The following is a 16,890-nucleotide window of genomic DNA, read 5'->3' on the forward strand; positions in this document are numbered from 1 at the left end:
GGCCGCGTCCGCAGCCTCCTAGACTTCGCGCACACGTCCCGCCCCGCCCCCCCCCCCCCCCCCCGCAACCTTCCGTCACGCGTCTCCCGGGCAACGCGCCGAGCTCAGCTCCCCGCGTCTGACCTGAGATTCACTCTGCGTCCGCGCCGGCGCCCGCCGACTCTCGTTCCGGAGTCGTTCTCGAGCATGGTAGACTCGGACTCGGCTGCCCAGCAGTCCAGGCCCTCGGTCACATGGAACCTGGGCTCGCCGTCCGGTCATTCGGCTGCCGCCCAGGCGACCACCAGCTCCGACGCCAACCCGGCCTCGGCCTCCCGGCACGTTAGGTTCAGCAGCCAACCCGAAATCAAAATAGGGGCCCACCCGCAGATCTGCTTCCTGCGGCCGCGGACCGTGCAGCGGCCGGTGCTCTTCAGGTGCGGCCCGGGTGCCCGGGGCTCTCCTCGGCCCCCAGCTCTCTTCGACCCCCCCCCCCCCCCCCCCGCTCCTCCAGCGGCCCTGGGGACCTCGGCCCTGGCTCTCCCCGAGCCCCGAGCCCTTCGGAGCCTGGCACTTTCTTAAACCCCGAGAGAGCCTGGATTTCTCACAGATGCGAGCCCCCGGTCCTTCCCAGTCCAACCGCTCGCACCTCCGGGAGCCTGGGAGCCCAAACTCTCAGCCCGGACTCCCGGGGAGAATTGCCATCTCCCACCCGCATGTCCCCGAATCCCCCCGGCCTGTTAGTCTTCCAGGCTCGACATCGCAGCAGAGCCCCGGGGTCCCCAGCGCCCTTTGGGTCACCCTCTAACTCACCTTAGAGCCTAGCGAGGCCCAAGGCCCCTCAAGCCTGACACCCCTCTCTGCAGCCCCAGAAGCCCTGGCAGTGCCCCTCAATTCAGCCACTACCCCTCCCTCCCTTCCATCCCACAACCCTGGAAGCCTCCTCCCCTAGAGGCCTTGCAGTTGGAAAGCATTGTGGTTCAAAATGACCATTTATTACTTGAAAGGAGGTATTTACAGTCACTGCCCCCAACCCTTTAAAACTTTTCCAAGAAGTGTTGATAAATTTGGTTCACCCGAATGAGTAGGTTCAGAGTATTTTATGTGTCTTTAAATATTTACAGTATACAAGGGAGACGTTTGTATGTGAGCTGCTTTTTTGTATGCGAGCCTTTGTATTTTCATGCCTTTGTTGTCAGAAAGATGTACATGGGAGACTGGGGACATTTGTTTAAACTAGTCCATAAGTGTAAAAATGTAACTCCAAATTGGCAGAAAATTAATTAGAAAAAAAATTTTAGTCCTTCAAAATGTTTTAATCTTTAAAAATTATCCTTTTGGTCCTGTCAAAGTAGTATACGCTTTTATAGGAAAATCAGACAGGACAAGCAAGCAAAATGAATGGCCACAGACAATCACTGTTAACATTTTTGGTGTATATTCTTTCAGAACCATTCATATATATGTACTACAACATGGTGATACATCTTTTGGGGGAAAAATTTGTCACAAGAAATTTTACTATTGTGTTACCTAGCACACCCCCCCCCCCACCTAGTACCCTGTGGATATCTATTTTATTCATGAGTGCATAGTATTTTATTCTATGACCTAATTAAAATTTATTCCATTGCTTCCTATTGTACATTTAGTTTATAAATTTTAGGAAAAAGTTTGAACAGTTATTTTGAAATGGGCAAAAACATTTAAAGGTACATATTTGCAAAACCATTTCATGCTGTAACTAAATTATCAAAAAGCAAAAATCTGGCGTTATCCATTCTTGACCAATTCTTCATTTTGGCCAAATTTTTATCTGGAGTTTCGCCTGGATCACCTGGCTCCGTTCCGTACCCCGCCACCCAAACCCTCCCATTGCATCTTCTATCTCTTAGGAAGTCTCCTCAAACTTTTTCCTACACAGCTTCCCTCCCTATTCCAGACTTTTTCCAAACCCTCTTCCCTTAGAATCCCTCTATTAACCAGCCTAACCTGTAATCTTCTCTTTTTCCCTGCTTCCTTTGATCCCTCCCCCTGCCAATCTTTCTTAGACCTAGGCTCTGGAGCAAGTGCTCCCCACTTCACCCCCCTCAAATTCATCCTTCTGAACCCTACCATACAACTTTTGTTCTTCTCTAAGATCCCCACCACTCATCTCACCCTACTCTTTCTCCTTGAAGATGGCTGCTTCTGAGGGCAGTTCTGAGTCCTGTTCACACTTTTCTTATGGACTGCTGTGGGACTTTCTACATCCTTCTCAGGATGACTTTTCCTCTCAGTATCCAGAAAATACCTCTTTATTTTTTTTAATATTTTATTTATTTATTCATGAGAGACACAGAAAGAGAGACACACACACAGGCAGAGGGAGAAGCAGGCTCCATGCAGGGAGCCTGACGCGGGACTCAATCCTGGGCCTCCAGGATCATGACCTGGGCCGAAGGCAGGTGCTAAACCACTGAGCCACATGGGCTGCCCGAAAATACCCCATTAGTGCACATTTTCTGCAAGAGGAAGCCTAGGCCTACTCCCTTGCTCCTCAAACAACTATGAGAGCTGTGCCTCTCCTAAGAATCCTGGGAAAGCCTCAGTCACTCCCCTAGGACCCTATCAAATCAGTGCCTGTCCTAGCCCTGGCCCCAGCCGTCTTACCGCATGCTACTTTTCCCTCCCGCTTCCAGCTTAATGAATTCCAGTGAAGCAGCGGTGAAAAAATTTTTACCGAAGAGCAACTTATCTCGGGTGATTATTCGTGACAACCTCAATGCACGACGACGAACCTATGAGAGGGAGGTAAAGTCATCAAAAGCTTCTGCATTAGAGGGTGTTCGTGGCTTGACCCATGTTCAGTTCACTCTCCCCAGTAGTCTGGGCAGGAAGTGGTGTGGAATCACAGATTTTAGAGGTGATTGGGAGCCATCAATCTGCTCTAAAGCCCCATTTTACAGGGGAGGCAACTGAGATTCGAGGTAACTGATTTGCCCCAGATGTCACAGCTCTTCCCCTGGGCCAAGGGAACCAGGGAGGATTCCATATTTCTTGGCTCTTGTAGCATTATTTTCCCCCTCCAATCATATTATTTCTCTAGGGACATGGATTCCTACCATCTCCTATAAAAAGAAGTCTTGGGTCTTGGAGTTTAAAGTGGCATCAACACCCTTTGGCTTTTTTTTTCTCTCAGGGATTCCCTCTGTGTTATAGGGGAGAGCTGAGGCCCTTCCCCTTTTTGCTTATGGACAAGTAGGGTTGGACCTGCTTACCCAAAAGCCCGCAGAAGAAGGGGAGGGTAAACAATGTTGTCACTGCACAGACCCAATTAATTAATTCATTAAATGCATCATCAGAGGCTGCATGGGATAGGCACTGTGTTGGGCATGAGGAAGAGGCTAGGGCACACAATGGACTGTGAGAATGTACTCATTTTTTCAAGTGGAGCAAGCAGCCCAGAGTGGCTACTACCCCCTTCTTTTTTTTTTTTCTACCCCCTTCTTGATTCTTGACTTCCCTCCATGTTCCAGGGCCAATCTGGATGGGCCTATGAGACTCTAGTATTAAGAGTAGAAGAGGCTTAAGAGATGGTGCCAAATCCTCTTAAAGCCAAAGAGACCAAAAGAAGAGCAGGGATCTGGGTTTTTCTCCCTTTGCTAAACTTCAGTGGCATGGTGTAGTGGAAAGAGGGTGGGCTTGGCAATGGACAAGCCAGCTTTGTGTGACCTCAGGGAATAAACATTTCCTCCAGGACTCTCTTTTCTCATTTGTAAAATAGGATCTATTAGGATCCTCAGTTGCAGGTGACTCAAACTGATCTTGTAGTAGAAGTAAAATAGAGAATGATGTGTTTATATAATCAAGGATGGGTAGGGCAAGGTCCCCAATGTTTGGGATGAGAGGAGCCAGGAGCTCCAGCACCATTGGATGAGTCCTCACTTTCCCTCTTCATCTCTTTTCTGTGTCTTTGTGCATGTTGGCGTCATCATCAGGCTGGCTGTCCCTGCTAAGCATGGCCACAGGAAACCTTGGCCCATAGCCTAGAAAGGAAATGGAGTGCTTCCACTGTTGCTCACATTAGACAAATCCTGGAGAAACTCCAGCTGGCCCAGGGTGTGTCACTGGCCCATCCTTGTCCTAGTCAGTGTGGTCAGGTGGAATGTGCTATTTTAAATGGCCCAGGATGGATTGGGGGCCAATTTCTATGACCAGCGGGAGAGGGGACGTTATACTTCTGGCAAGTGGGGAGAGGATCTGTAAGATGCTGTAACTGGAAACTCTCCTGAGGTGCTTTTTATATACCAGAGGTCTGTGCCACCCTCCAGCCATCCAGAAGTTCTCCTTTTATTTTTTTCTAAAGATTTTATTTTATTTTATTTTATTTATTTTAAGATTTCATTTATTTATGAGAGACAGAGACAGAGAGGCAGTGGAAGAAGCAGGATCCATGCAGGGAGCCCAATGCGGGACTCGATCCCGGGACTCCAGGATCACGCCCTGGGCCGAAAGCAGGCACTCAACTGCTGAGCCACCCAGGCGTCCCAAGATTTTACTTATCTATTCATGCGAGACACACAGAGAGAAGCAAAGACATAGGCAGAGGGAGAAGCAGGCTCCCTGGTCGGAGCCTGATGCAGGACTCAATCCCAGGACTCCGGGTTCACAACCTAGCCAAAGGGACATACTCACCCACTGAGTCAAAGGGAGGCATTCAACCACTGACACTCAACTGAGCACCCCGGAAGTTCTCCTTTTAAAGCTGTATTGAGCCCTTACATGTTTTAGGTATTCAACATCCATTTTGTATTATTAACCCACTTAATAGTTCAGGAAACAGACTCGAGAGATGGAGTAACCTCACTAAGGTCATACAGTACATCATTCTAGAGTTGTAAACCTGGGTCTGACTGACATTTTCCCTTAAGGATGAGACTTTCTTCTCCTTATTTGTAGACCTGGTGACTTGCTAAGGGCCCAGCTTGTAGAAGCTCATGGATTTGAGGCTTGAGGGACAGTATGGCAGTGTTTCTGCCCCCCCTCTCCAAAAAGTGCTCAAAAAAGAGGCACTGATTTCTCAGGACCTTGACAAGAACAGCTAAGATTCTGTATCTTGGGAATCATCTGAGCACACTCTAAGAACACACCCACCCTCCTTCTTCATCCTTGTTCCCAAAACCCACTTAGGTTTTTGGTTCATCCCTTGTTCCCTTTGTCAAATAATCATGGCAACACTGACTGGCCTTTATGGAGCTCTCCTTTGCTTACATTGTGCTGGGTTTTGAGACAGTGTCAGTGCTTAGAATGCCCAGGGGAGTTTGTGAAAATTGTTGGCTCCCAGGATCATCTCCCACCTGGTTCTGTTTTCACATGCCCAACACTTCCCCATCCTTCAAAACCCAATCCCAATTTATATGTCAACCCTCTGTGAGGCTTTTCTTGATATCTCTCTTCTTTGAACTCTGTACTTCTTTTAGGGATGTGTCACTCCCTGCCTCACTTAGAAATATTTAGGCACGTGCCCGGCCTTCCTGACTATGTTGAAGTCGCTATGAAGATCTGTGGTTGATTTTTGTTAGTGTCTGCTTCAGAGCGAGCTCATGGGAATAGGCAAATGAGCAAGTAAGATAAAGGATGTGCTTTCCTAGAGCTTCCAGTCTCATTGGGGACAGGACAGAAATGATATGCTAGACAAAACAAGCAGAGGTCAGTGTGATGTAGGGGATGTCAGAGACAATCTGTGGGAAGCACTAAGTGAGTAATCGGGGCAGGGTGATAGGATTAAGGAGGAGGAAGAACATGATGAAACTTTTCTCCACCCTCCCCACCCCACATCTCTTTTTGGCTTGTTTTCAAATAGAGATGTTGAGGTTAAAGTCAGGCTTCCAGCTGCGGACTGTCAGAGGTACCATAGGGGTTATGTAGCTCAATGGCCATGTTTTGCAAACAGGGAAACTGAGGCTCACTCTGAGTCCATATATTAAAATTTTTTTAAATTTTTATTTATTTATGATAGTCACAGAGAGAGAGAGAGAGAGGCAGAGACACAGGCAGAGGGAGAAGCAGGCTCCATGCACCGGGAGCCCGATGTGGGATTCGATCCCGGGTCTCCAGGATCGCGCCCTGGGCCAAAGGCAGGCGCCAAACCGCTGCACCACCCAGGGATCCCTGAGTCCATATATTTATGAACTATTGAGCCCAGCTAGCACATTTCCCACCTCCTTCCCCACATATCCCCAGCAGCACAGATGTCTTTTTTTCTGTGAAGTAGCTTCTTCATCCTAACAACAGCTCTGTTTTTTTAGATAAGAGCTTCAGAAAGGACCAAGAGAAAGATAAGCCACTTCTATGACCACCTGAAGAAAAAGTTCATGACAGACCAGCTCAGGAAGCTGGGCCGCTGGAGAAGGGAATCCATAAACATCCAGCAGTACCTGGATAGCATCCGAGTGTGCAAGCTCTAGTTCAAACTCCATTCTAGCAGGAGAAGCCAGCCACCCTAATCAAGGCAGAATGATCTGCCCCTGGGCCACAAGGACACCAGGGTACAGGAGGAAGAGAGGTAGACACTAGGCAGCCGACACCATCATAGAACAACAATAAACTGAGACCAGTGGATAGTGGAGCACAAAACCCTTCAGCCACTGTAATATTCCTTGCCCTGCCCCATCCCATCTGTTCTGGTGGATGTGCTCCTGACGGTCCCGTAGCTACCTGATTGGGAGGAGGCTGAACCAAGCCAGCTTCCATGGTTAAGGCAAAGATGGACCTTTGCTACCCACATGTCTGAAGTGGAATGCTGGGCCAAGTGTCCAGGGACAGTGAGTGGTAGCTTAGATGGGAAGGATTCAGTAGTGCCACTGACTAGTGGTAAGGGGGTCAAGGTGAGACATCGGACACACCTAGGTTAAGTGCTATAGCTGCCACCTCTCAGCTATGTGACTTTGTAACCTCTCTGAGCCCCTGTTCCCTTATCTGAAAGAATGGGGTCGTAGCGAGGGAACCTGCCTCCAAGAACCGGTGTGAGGATGTGGAGTGCTTCACCCAGTGCCCATCACTGCCAATGGCTCTTATCATGAGGGGGCCTCCCTGATGGCTTCTGGCCTGCCTGCTGTCCCAGCTATACCCTGACAATCCCTACATTGTACCTTTACATGCGCAGGCCCCTCATTCAGAAGACCCTTTCAGCACCCCCAAGGGCTCTCAGGAAACTCTTCATCCTTCAAAGCTTATCTCAATGCCATTCTCTGCAAAGGTTTTCTGACCTTCTGCCTGCCTTCTGCCTTTCCCCTCTCTGCCCCCGCCTCTCCCCACCACCCCTACCTTTGTCACATAGGTTTCCCCTCCCCTCTGAACTTTAATTACCCAAGTGGCTTAATTCTGCCTTGTGTGGTAGCTAATTGGGCATTTGTCCTAATCCCTGCTTAGATGGTATGGTCTTTGAGAGCAGGGACCAAGGATCCTCCAAGACTCAGTCCAGGCCTCTTCTGTGACACTTCTCCCAAACTGGCCCCAGTAAAAAAGGCCATGCCTTCCTGTGCCCACACCTCTGTCTGCACCAAGTGTGTGGTTGGCCATTTCTTGTTTGCTCAGTCTCCCTAGCCAGATTGTGAATGTCTTAATGGCAGGGATGCTTACTCATCTGTAACCACAATGCCTAGTAAATGGAATAGTCACTCAATGTTTTCTGAATAAATGACTATTCCTCTTTGTATTATAGCTTTAGCACAGTGCACAGAGCAAGGACCTAGTATAAATATATTATATATATTAAATATATAAATATATTAAATATATTTATAAATATAAATATATTTCCAGATGAGGAAACTGAGGCCTAGAGAGGTGACTTGATTTGCCAAGGGTCCTGCAGCAAGTTAATGGTAGAGAACTAGAAGCAGGTGTCCTGACTGCCATGGAATGGTCATTCTACATCACAACACCTGCTAGGTAAGGACATCAGTCCTCTCGTGGCTTTTTGGAAGACTTCCTTAGGAAGTCCTCCTCATTCATACTCATCCTCATCACGCCCCTCTCCAGGCTTGTTGCCTGGCAGCAGGCCTTCCTTTAAACTGAATATCTGGGGCAGCCCAGGTGGCTGGGCAGCCTGGGTGGCTCAGTGGTTTAGTGCCGCCTTTGGCCCAGGGCCTGATCCTGGAGACCTGGGATCGAGTCCCACGTTGGGCTCCCCGCATGGAGCTTGCTTCTCCCTCTGCCTGTGTCTCTCATGAATAAATAAAATCTTAAAAAAAGAAAAACTGAATATCTGGGAGCCTCCAGCCCAGTGGGCTGGGTGGCAAAAGGAGGGAGATGTTCATGATGTTTTTCTTTTCTTCCTTTATGGTTTTCTTTTGAGAACTGGGGCATGCTACTTTTCAAGAAGAGTCAAAACAGTCTGTTCCCAAGCTTTTCTCTGTTTTTTTGCCTGATTACAACTGATTAGAATTTACACTTTATCATACAACCAAAAACCTCTTCTGTTAGATCAACCACTGCTAGCACTTTGGTGTCTTTCCTATATTTTCTGTGTTTGTTTCCTTTCAACAGATATTTTTCCTTGACCATCAGCTGATGTGCCTGGAAAGGGGAAATGCTCTGGGGACCCTGGAGTCTTCAGAGGGCCCACAGAGCAGCCCCAGTCTCTCTTTCTCCAAACTGTCCCTGGGGTTCTCCCCACCTCCAGGATCTCACTTAATGTAGTCTCCCTGAGCCTTACTCCAGTCTAGCCTCCTGCCACATGCACTCTTCTCCCCTGGATGTCTGGCCTTGGCTGAGAGTCTTTGCATCTTCATGCTGTGGCCCAATGGACTGAGGGTTCCCTGGCAGTGAGATGTCAAACCAATGGGTCACTTTATAAATCACTAACTCACCTCTGATTGTGTGGATTCAGTCTTCCCATTTTTGCATTAAAAACCAGGGGATATGGGGATCCCTGGGTGGCGCAGGGGTTTGGCGCCTACTTTTGGCCCAGGGCGCGATCCTGGAGACCCGGGATCGAATCCCACGTCGGGCTCCCGGTGCATGGAGCCTGCTTCTCCCTCTGCCTATGTCTCTACCTCTCTCTCTATCTCTGTGTGACTATCATAAATAAATAAAAATTAAAAAAAAAAAAAACAGGGGATGGGGCACCTGGGTAGCTCAGTGGTTGAACGTCTGCCTTTGGTTCAGGTCATGATCCTGGGGTCCTGGGATCGAGTTCCCATGGGGAGCCTGTTTCTCCCTCTGCCTATGGCTCTGCCTCTCTCTGTGTGTCTCTCATGAATAAATAAATTAAAAAAAAAAAAACAAAAAACCAGGAGATGTTACACTTAAGCAGGGAACAAGAAGTGATGGAATTCTGGAGAGGCCGCTTAATTGTTGGGAGGGAAAGAGAAGAAAAATCAGCAAGGGAAGAATGGGGGTGAGGTTGTTGGATGAGAAGGTATTGTTCGAGAAATAGAATCTTGAAGCTAAGGAAAAGTTTTGAGATTCTTTAGTTCAGTGGCTACACATACGCATATGCAGAACTCTTAGTTCAAATGAAATCTTGCCCACAAGCCTATTCCAACAGTCAAGACTATTGCCATATTAACATGTATTCAGCACTCACGTGCCAGGCACAAGGCTCAGCTCTTTCCAAGCATGATTCATTGGATCCTCCCAATAACAAAATAGGTAATTTTAATAGCCTCATTTTATAGGTGAGAAATTGAGGCTCAGAGAGTTAAGAATCCCACCTAAGGTTGGGCAACTGGTAAGTGAGAAAAGCCACCCTAAGCCTATCTCACTCTGCAGACCATCTCCTAGTCAACATGTAGTAAGTTCCCCATCTTTATTATTCTAGTTGGAAGTGGAGGGCCTGGGACCTAGAGCCCTTCTGGAGTGTGATTTTACAGGTGATGTTGTAAGGGCCTCAGTTATAATGTCAGCTAGGCTAAAACACAAGTGTCCCTTCTACCAGGTGGCTAGGAAGACCTGGATATAGGATATAGGATAGAGGCTGTTTAGGGAGATCTAGATGAGGGGGATGAAATAGGGCACAGGATTCCCTTCCACTGCCCATTAGCTGTGAAAAGATGTTCTCAGTTTCACCCCCAGAAAATCTCTGTGGAATATCCTTTGTGTCTGAAGAACTATGCTGAGGGCAGGAGACAGATGAATGATACTCTCTTTTGAGCACACTTTTAATTCTTGCTGAAAATACATTTCATTCCCTCCTCTAACATCACATGCATGTTACTACTTTAGAATGCTTGGGAAAACCTCCCAGTTCAGAAAACTTGGTGGGGGCACAGTGGACCCTGTTTTCCTTCCCTCTCCAGAATTTCTCCTTGACCTGGAACAAAAAGAGGGACGTTCTATTTACTGAGCACCTGTTACAATGCAAGGCACTTCATATCTTACCTCATTCAGTCCTCACAATGGTTGTCCGGTATTGTGCCCATCTTACAGGTGAGAAAACCAAGGTACAGAGAGGCTAAGGAACTTGCTCAAAGTCAGTAGCTTTGAGCCAGGCTTGAGATGCAGAGGGCACGTTTTCCGAATCATCCAGTTACTGTGGTGATCCTCGGCCTCATCGCGAGCACTAAACTCAATTTTAGCCATTGTTGGTGGCAGAAACTGCTTTGTGAGGGATACTTATGCTTTGGGCCTGTTGGTGGCCCTGGCCCCGGCCCCTGACTTTCCTCCATAGAGGTCAGTGACAGGGCAGGGAGGAAGTGTTGGATTAGGATTTGTTCCCCTCACAGCAGGGCCCTGCTGCAGGCTATCAGGCCGGAGCAGTGGCTTCAAAACCCCAGCAGGTAAATGTGGAACAGGCTGTCACAGGCTAGGCCGCTAGAATCATAGCCACAGCTTGTCAGGGAGCAGTCAGCTGCAGCCAAGAGTGAACACAAAGTTCTTACATATCCATCCCATCAGTCCACCCATCCATTCCTCTGTCTATCCATCCATCCAACCATCAGTCCATCCATCCAACCAACCACTCAGCTGTCCATATGGCCCTTCAGCACACAATCAGAACACACAGATGGAGGAATTAGTTTTCTTGTTTGCTGTGATCCTCTCAGTTTTCCTGATCAGTGTGGGGAAGTGGGGTGACCTGCTAACTGGGAGTGCCTCTACCTGGATTCACTGCAACCTTGGGCAAGTCATCCCTTCACTCTGAGAGTTTGTGGGGCTGAAAATACCTTAGAGCTGCCTTGTGCAAGGTCACTTCTTTTATTTTACTGATGTATAACTGAGGCAGGGAGTGGGAAACTCGCTTGCCAAGGACAGGTAAGGAATTAATGGTGGATTTGGGACTGGATTGCAGGACGCTGCCACTCATTTGTAAAGTGGAAGTGGGGATCCTGTTTCTCCTTGCCTTCTGGGATCATAGGGAGGAGCCCATGGGGTAGTAGTGGTAGGAATCGCTTTGAGAGGCCAGAGTGTCTCTGAGGAGCCACCGAAGCCCTGGCTGCTGAGCCTGGACAGATCCCACAGTAACCACAAGGGGTCAGCAGATACTTGTGCGCTCCATTAGGATCTGCTGGAAGGCACAGCCTTGTGAGCTGGGGTCTGGGAGGGAGGCCAAGTCATTTAATTCCTGAGGATCCATAACACGAGTAGGTGGGGACATATCCCAGTTCAGCCCCTTGTGAAATTGAGAAGTGTTACTCTGGGTGTGATAGTACAGAGCCTGGTCCAGCTGCTGACTTTGGAACTCTGCAGGGCTGTGAGAACTGAGGGGGCAGAGCCATGAGCAGACCTGGGACTCCCTACTCCCCATGTAACCTTTCTTTGGGCTTTAGCTTTCCTACCTGCAACCTGGTGGCTGATCTCTGCACTCCTTCCAGTTCTCAGATCCTGAGATGTGGCAAAGGGCTTTACACACATGATGCTCCATAAATACCTGCATTTGAATGGATGGGAGAAACTCCTGCTCTGAGTGAAGCCAGGGTTATAAGGACACCTGGGTGGCTCATTTGGTTAAGTGTCTGCCTTTGGCTTAGGTCATGAACCCAGGGTTCTGGAATCAAACTCCCTGTTGGGTTCCCTGCTTAGTGGGGAGCCTGCTTCTCCCTCTCCCCCCTGCTCTTGCTCTCCCTATCTCTCTCTCAAATAAATAAAATCTTTTAAAAATGTCAGGCTTATATAAAATGATAATTCAGGGTGAGTTTGGCTTTACTAGTGTATTTATTATTTGGCAGAATGATTTCTGATGAGATCATGGTGGGCACTCTGCTCATCTGGGAGCCTTTTCAAGGTCCTGTCACCAAGTCACTGTCAGCTACTGGAATGATCTCCACCGAGAAGCTTTGTGTGATGGTCTTTATCAGTTCCCCTCGTACCTTGTACCTCGCCAACATTCACCTTCCACTTCATTCAGCACGTGTTTTTTGAGCTCCTTGTATGGCACATTTGTAAGTGCTAGAAATCACCTGTGAACAAAACTGACTCAAATTCCCTGCCCTCAGGGAGCTTATATTTGAACGGTCCCCTAGGGGTAAAAAATGAATCAAATGAAAACCCTGGCTTGTCAGTGGCTGGTGCCTCCTTTGGGGTCTACAAGGGTAACTATTTGGGCTTCATTTGCCCTGTTCAACCCTTTGGCCACTAAAAAGGCTGCCCACAGGCCTGGAAGGCTGCATGTGTCATCATCATTCCTCTCTGCTGCAGTAAGTTTTCGTTCCTCTGATGTATGCGGGCTCTGATTGGATGACTCTGAGTAGGAATCTCAGCTCTGTCTCTCAGGAGAAAGTCATTTTACCCTTCACCCACCCTCCCTTGGAGCTTCAGTTCCTCATCTGAAAATGGGAAATAATTGTGGTATCTACCTTATAGGCTCGTTCTGAGAACTCTGAGTGAATGCTCACACCAGGAACCCAGCATTAGGCCTGGCCCCTCCTGGGGTAAATGTGAAAGGGGTTGTGGTGTAATTGTAATTGTTGTGATGTGCTTGGAGTTGACATATAAACCTCAAGAGGTGGCCTGGTGCTGGAGAGTGAGCCTCTCAATTTGCTCTGAGACCCTGGGCAGCATACATCCCATCTCTGTTCTTGGGCAGACTTCCTCTTCCCTCAAATTTCAATTAACCCCTCAGAAGGAAGAAGCTGGACTGAGATACACCCATAGCCCATTAGGGCCCTGGGCCCCCTGTAAATCAGTGAGTGCCTGCTGGGAACCAACCTGGCCATGGAGCAGCAGTCAGTCATGGGGGCCCCAACCAAGCCTTCCTCTGGTAGTTCTATGGGGCTGAGTACCTGGGGCTCTACAGAATGAAATGGTCACAGGGAAAAATGGTTTCTTAGCTTTGTTCAAAAGGCAAATTAGAGGACCGGGAGCACCTGATCCCATAGAACCCAGCATTCCAAACTTATTTCCTGTACTTCTTCCCATGTGCCAAACCTCATGAATTCTCTCTCTTCTCCAAAGAGGCCTCTTGGTTTTCTACGTGGAACCTTTGATCCGCTGTTTATCTTGCGAGGAATATAGCTCCCCCTCCTCTCCACTGAGCCACCCAGGGGCCCCTAAACTTGTACTTTATACAAAAGTGAGATGTACAGTGTATATAATAATACAGGCACTCCCCTCTTGCTCCTCTCTGAGACCACCAAGTTTCTATATATCTCTCCAGAAATGTTCTAAGATCACAGGTCCTTAAGATGAAGTTCATGGTCTTCACAAATTGTATGTAAAATTTTAGATGTAAATGCTGACTTGTATATTCTGTAGGTTCCATCATCATCTTACAGGGGTCCACAATCCCCTCCCACACACATTAAGAACCACTGACTCTCAGACTTCTAGTTCAGGATGTTCAACTAGCACCCATGTTGGCCTCTCATCCACTGAAAAAGAAGTTATAGAAAATTAAAAAAGTACTAAACACTCAACAGCGAAGAGAACTAGAAAGAAAATCTTATCCAACAAATATTCCTTGAATTCATATTATGTGCCAAGTCTTCTAGACCCTGATGGTAGAGCAGTGAAATAAACCTGACAAAAATTCCTGACATCCTGGAGCTTACATCCTATTAAGAGGAGACAGAAATAAACCAAATAAATCATTTAGAAAGTGACAAATTTTGTGGGAGAAAGAGAAAACAGTCACGGGGGCTTGGGAAAGCCATACTGGAGGTTGTTTCAGTTTTAAAGAAAGATGGATCACTGATGAATGAGATTTCAACAAGTGTTTAGAACATGGAAGAAGGGGATCCCTGGGTGGCGCAGCGGTTTGGCGCCTGCCTTTGGCCCAGGGTGCGATCCTGGAGACCCGGGATCGAATCCCACATCGGGCTCCCTGCATGGAGCCTGCTTCTCCCTCTGCCTGTGTCTATGCCTCTCTCTCTCTCTCTCTGTGATGACTATCATAAAAAAAAAAAAAAAAAAAAAAAAAAAAAAACATGGAAGAAGATGAGAGTGCTTCCACACAGGTGGAAGTGGCAGCCAGCAGCCAACTAAAGAGGAAATGGGAGTCAGCTAGCTTGAAAGAACCCAGGGAAGCTTTGAGCTCAAAGTCAACAGGCTATGGAAGAAGGAAGAAGGAAGGGGAACAAAAATAGGGTATTTTATTTCTTAAGCTAGTTAGTAAGCTCCTGGGTGTCACTTGTATTGATATTCTTTTGTATCTACTTAGTATATAATAATCTCACACACAACCTGACTCAGAGGGGGATTTAGGGTGGTGGATAACTGCTCCAATCCACTGTCCCACCCCTCTTTACACTCAAGTTTCCAAAGCGCCAGTAACAGTTCTCCCAGGCAGAAAACAGGATGGCTTTTCCCTAAAGAAATTGAACTCAATATCTCAGGTCAGCTAGAGCTTGCAGTGTGGATGTTGGTACCACAGAATAGAGGCCTCCTGACTACCCATGCAGGGCTTCTAGCCAGGTATTCTGATTTAGCAAAACAACCAGAGGTAAACCAGGCCTAATTGTGTAATAGAAGAAACCTATACCAACTCATTTTACAAGGTATTCACTAATGGGCATTCAGCCAGAAGGCCCTCAATCTGGAATTCTAACAGAGACCTTCCTTCCTAACTTGTGCTCTTAGCTCATACAAATCCTTTCCTGGGTACAATGAGACACAAACTACTATCAACATTTCAATCTGTGCCCACAAGCTTAGAAGAGAATCTGGATTTTGAATAAAGACCAATGGGAAGTGAAAGGCCTGGGTTTGTTTTGGTTTGGTTATTTATTTTTTTAAAAATAGGCTCTATACCCAACCTGGGGCTGGCTTGAACTCACAATCCTGAGATTAAGAGCTGCACGCTCTACTAACTGAGCCAGCTAAGTGCCCTGAAAGGCTTGGGTTGTTATCCACTTAGCATTGTGACCTTGGGCTGACCTCAAGTAGAAGTGATGGCTGTGACCAGTTCTGTGGCATGAGGCTGGATCGGCTATCCTGGTCTTCCCACCCACAAGGGCCATCACTGGTTGTCACTCTTTAGCTTTTCCTGTTCCTAAGGTCTGCAGGGGCAACCTGGCAAGACTTCTTTTGGGGGTGGAAGGCAGGTCTCTGGGGGCTGGTGTCTGGTGTCTATTCTCTTATGACACAGGTGGACTGGCTTTGGGGCTAGAGAACCTTTTGTTTTGTTGTTGTTGTTGTTGTTGAAGATTTATTTATTTATTCATGAGAGACACACAGAGGCAGAGACATAGGCCGAGGGAGAAGCAAGCTCCCTATGGGGAGCCTGATGTGGGACTCATTCCTGGACCCCCAGATCAGGACCTGACCCAAAGGCAGGCGCCCAACCACTGAGCTATCCAGATGCCCAATAACCTTCTGTTCGAATCTTGGCTCCCCATTTAACCATAGTGTGACTCCAGGCAGACCTTTAGCCCCATGAACCTCAATTTCCTCTTATGTAAACATGGGGGAACTTATGGGGTCTTTGGAAAGGTAGGAGGTGAGGTTTGTAAAAGGCCCAACATTTGTAGAACAAAGGTGTTTCGTGGTAATTTTCAAATTTACATGACAGCTGAGAAAACAATATAATGTATTCATGTATACCTATCACCTGGCTTCAACACTGTCAACCCCTGGCAATTTGTTTTTATTTTTTAAAGATTTTATTTGTTTATTCATGAGAGACATAGAGAGAGAGAGGCAGAGACACAGGCAGAGGGAGAAGCAGGCTCCATGCAGGAAGCCCGATGTGGGACTTGATTCCGGGTCTCCAGGATCATGCCCTGGGCCAAAGGCGACGCTAAACCACTAAGCCACCTGGGCTGCCTGCCATTTGTTTTTCATCTGCTCCCCACCCACCTCGTTTTATAAAAAGCTGTATTATTTGAAAGTAAATCCAAATATCATATAATTTCACCTGGAAGTACATCAGAATATATCTCTAGGGATAAATCCTCTAAAAACTACAGTACCAAAAAATATTACAATACCATTATAACACATATAACAAAATTAACAGTTTCTTAATATTCCTTAAAACCCACTCTTTGTTCAATATTACTCAATTGTCCCTGAAATATATGTTTTGCAGTTGGTTTGTTTTTTTTTTTTTTATGTTTTTTTTTTCTTCTTTTTTTTTTTTTAATTGGTGTTCAATTTACTAACATACAGAATAACACCCAGTGCCCGTCACCCATTCACTCCCACCCCCCGCCCTCCTCCCCTTCTACTACCCCTAGTTCGTTTCCCAGAGTTAGCAGTCTTTACGTTCTGTCTCCCTTTCTGATATTTCCCACACATTTCTTCTCCCTTCCCTTATATTCCCTTTCACTATTATTTATATTCCCCAAATGAATGAGAACATATAATGTTTGTCCTTCTCCGACTGACTTACTTCACTCAGCATAATACCCTCCAGTTCCATCCACGTTGAAGCAAATGGTGGGTATTTGTCATTTCTAATAGCTGAGTAATATTCCATTGTATACATAAACCACATCTTCTTTATCCATTCATCTTTCGTTGGACACCGAGGCTCCTTCCACAGTT

The 16,890-nt window shown here is 47.1% G+C and overlaps 1 protein-coding gene across 4 annotated transcripts in view; it reads left to right on the forward strand.

The window, feature by feature from the left end:
- Positions 1-16,890, forward strand: part of OSBP2 (oxysterol binding protein 2) — a 212,183-nt gene that overhangs the window by 13,505 nt on the left and 181,788 nt on the right. For 2 of the 4 annotated variants that reach the window (XM_038575656.1, XM_038575658.1), the window contains exon 2: positions 2,661-2,772. In XM_038575656.1, coding sequence (XP_038431584.1) covers positions 2,744-2,772 — 29 coding nt within the window. In that variant the 5' untranslated portion in view covers positions 2,661-2,743. Of the gene's footprint in view, positions 1-133; positions 417-2,660; positions 2,773-16,890 lie in introns of those variants that run through there. The other 2 variants (XM_038575657.1, XM_038575654.1) reach the window with 2 other exon arrangements.

The sequence above is a fragment of the Canis lupus genome, chromosome 26, assembly GCF_011100685.1.
Source record: "Canis lupus familiaris isolate Mischka breed German Shepherd chromosome 26, alternate assembly UU_Cfam_GSD_1.0, whole genome shotgun sequence".
Lineage (NCBI taxonomy): Eukaryota > Metazoa > Chordata > Mammalia > Carnivora > Canidae > Canis > Canis lupus.